General features: G+C 54.9%; 1 protein-coding gene across 1 annotated transcript; it reads left to right on the plus strand.

The window, feature by feature from the left end:
• On the plus strand, positions 1-942 carry LOC311020469 (olfactory receptor-like protein DTMT; the record flags this gene model as incomplete). The annotated part of the gene is made up of 1 exon (XM_084020499.1): positions 1-942. The coding sequence occupies one exon, from the start codon at positions 1-3 to the stop codon at positions 940-942; it is 942 nt and encodes a 313-aa protein (XP_083876625.1).

Genomic DNA, 942 nt, shown 5'->3' on the forward strand with positions numbered 1-942 from the left:
ATGATGGAGAACAATAACTCTGAGGTGGTCTTTGTGCTTCAGGGTCTGAACGACACCATGACTAACCGCCACATATACTTTGCCTTTGCGCTCATGTCGTACCTCTTCACCATCTTCGTCAACCTGACGCTCATCGTCACTGTGTGCCTGGAGAAAACGCTCCACGAGCCCATGTACATGTTCCTGTGCAACCTGTGTGTAAACGGCATCTGTGGAGCGTCGACCTTCTACCCGAAGCTGCTCCATGACCTGCTGGCCGACTCTCACGTCATCACGTACGCCGGCTGTCTGACTCAGATGCTGGTGCTTTACTCTTACGTGTTCTGTGAGTTCACCAGTCTGACCATCATGGCGTACGACCGCTACCTGGCCATCTGTAAACCACTGCAGTATCGGACACTGATGACGGTGGGGAGGGTGGCGCGGCTGCTGCTGCTCACCTGGTGCTTCTCTATGCTGGAGACGGTGATTGGCATGATGCTGACCGCCAGCCTGACAATTTGCAGACACCACATCCAGAAGATCTTCTGCACTAACTGGGAGGTGGTGAAGCTGTCCTGCTCCGACACCACCCCCAACAACATCTACGGCTACCTGCTGATCTTCTCGCACCTGTCGCAGACCGGACTCATTGTGATGTCCTACACCCACCTGGTCCGAGCCTCGCTCAGGCTGCACACTGACCGCAGGAAGTTCATCCAGACGTGTCTGCCGCACCTCGCCACACTGCTCATCTTTACCAGCTCGCTGATGTTCGACACCATGTACTCTCGTTATGGCGGCAGCAACATGCAGGGGCTTCAAAATGCACTGGCCGCAGAGTTCCTGGTGGTCCCGCCCCTTATCAACCCCATTATCTACGGCATCAACCTGCACCAGATCAGGTCCAGGGTCCTCCACAACTTCAACCACAAACCAGTGATCCAAAGACCACATTCATGA

The sequence above is a fragment of the Eutrigla gurnardus genome (genome assembly GCF_963514095.1).
Source record: "Eutrigla gurnardus genome assembly, chromosome: 10".
In the NCBI taxonomy this organism is placed as follows: Eukaryota; Metazoa; Chordata; class Actinopteri; order Perciformes; family Triglidae; genus Eutrigla; species Eutrigla gurnardus.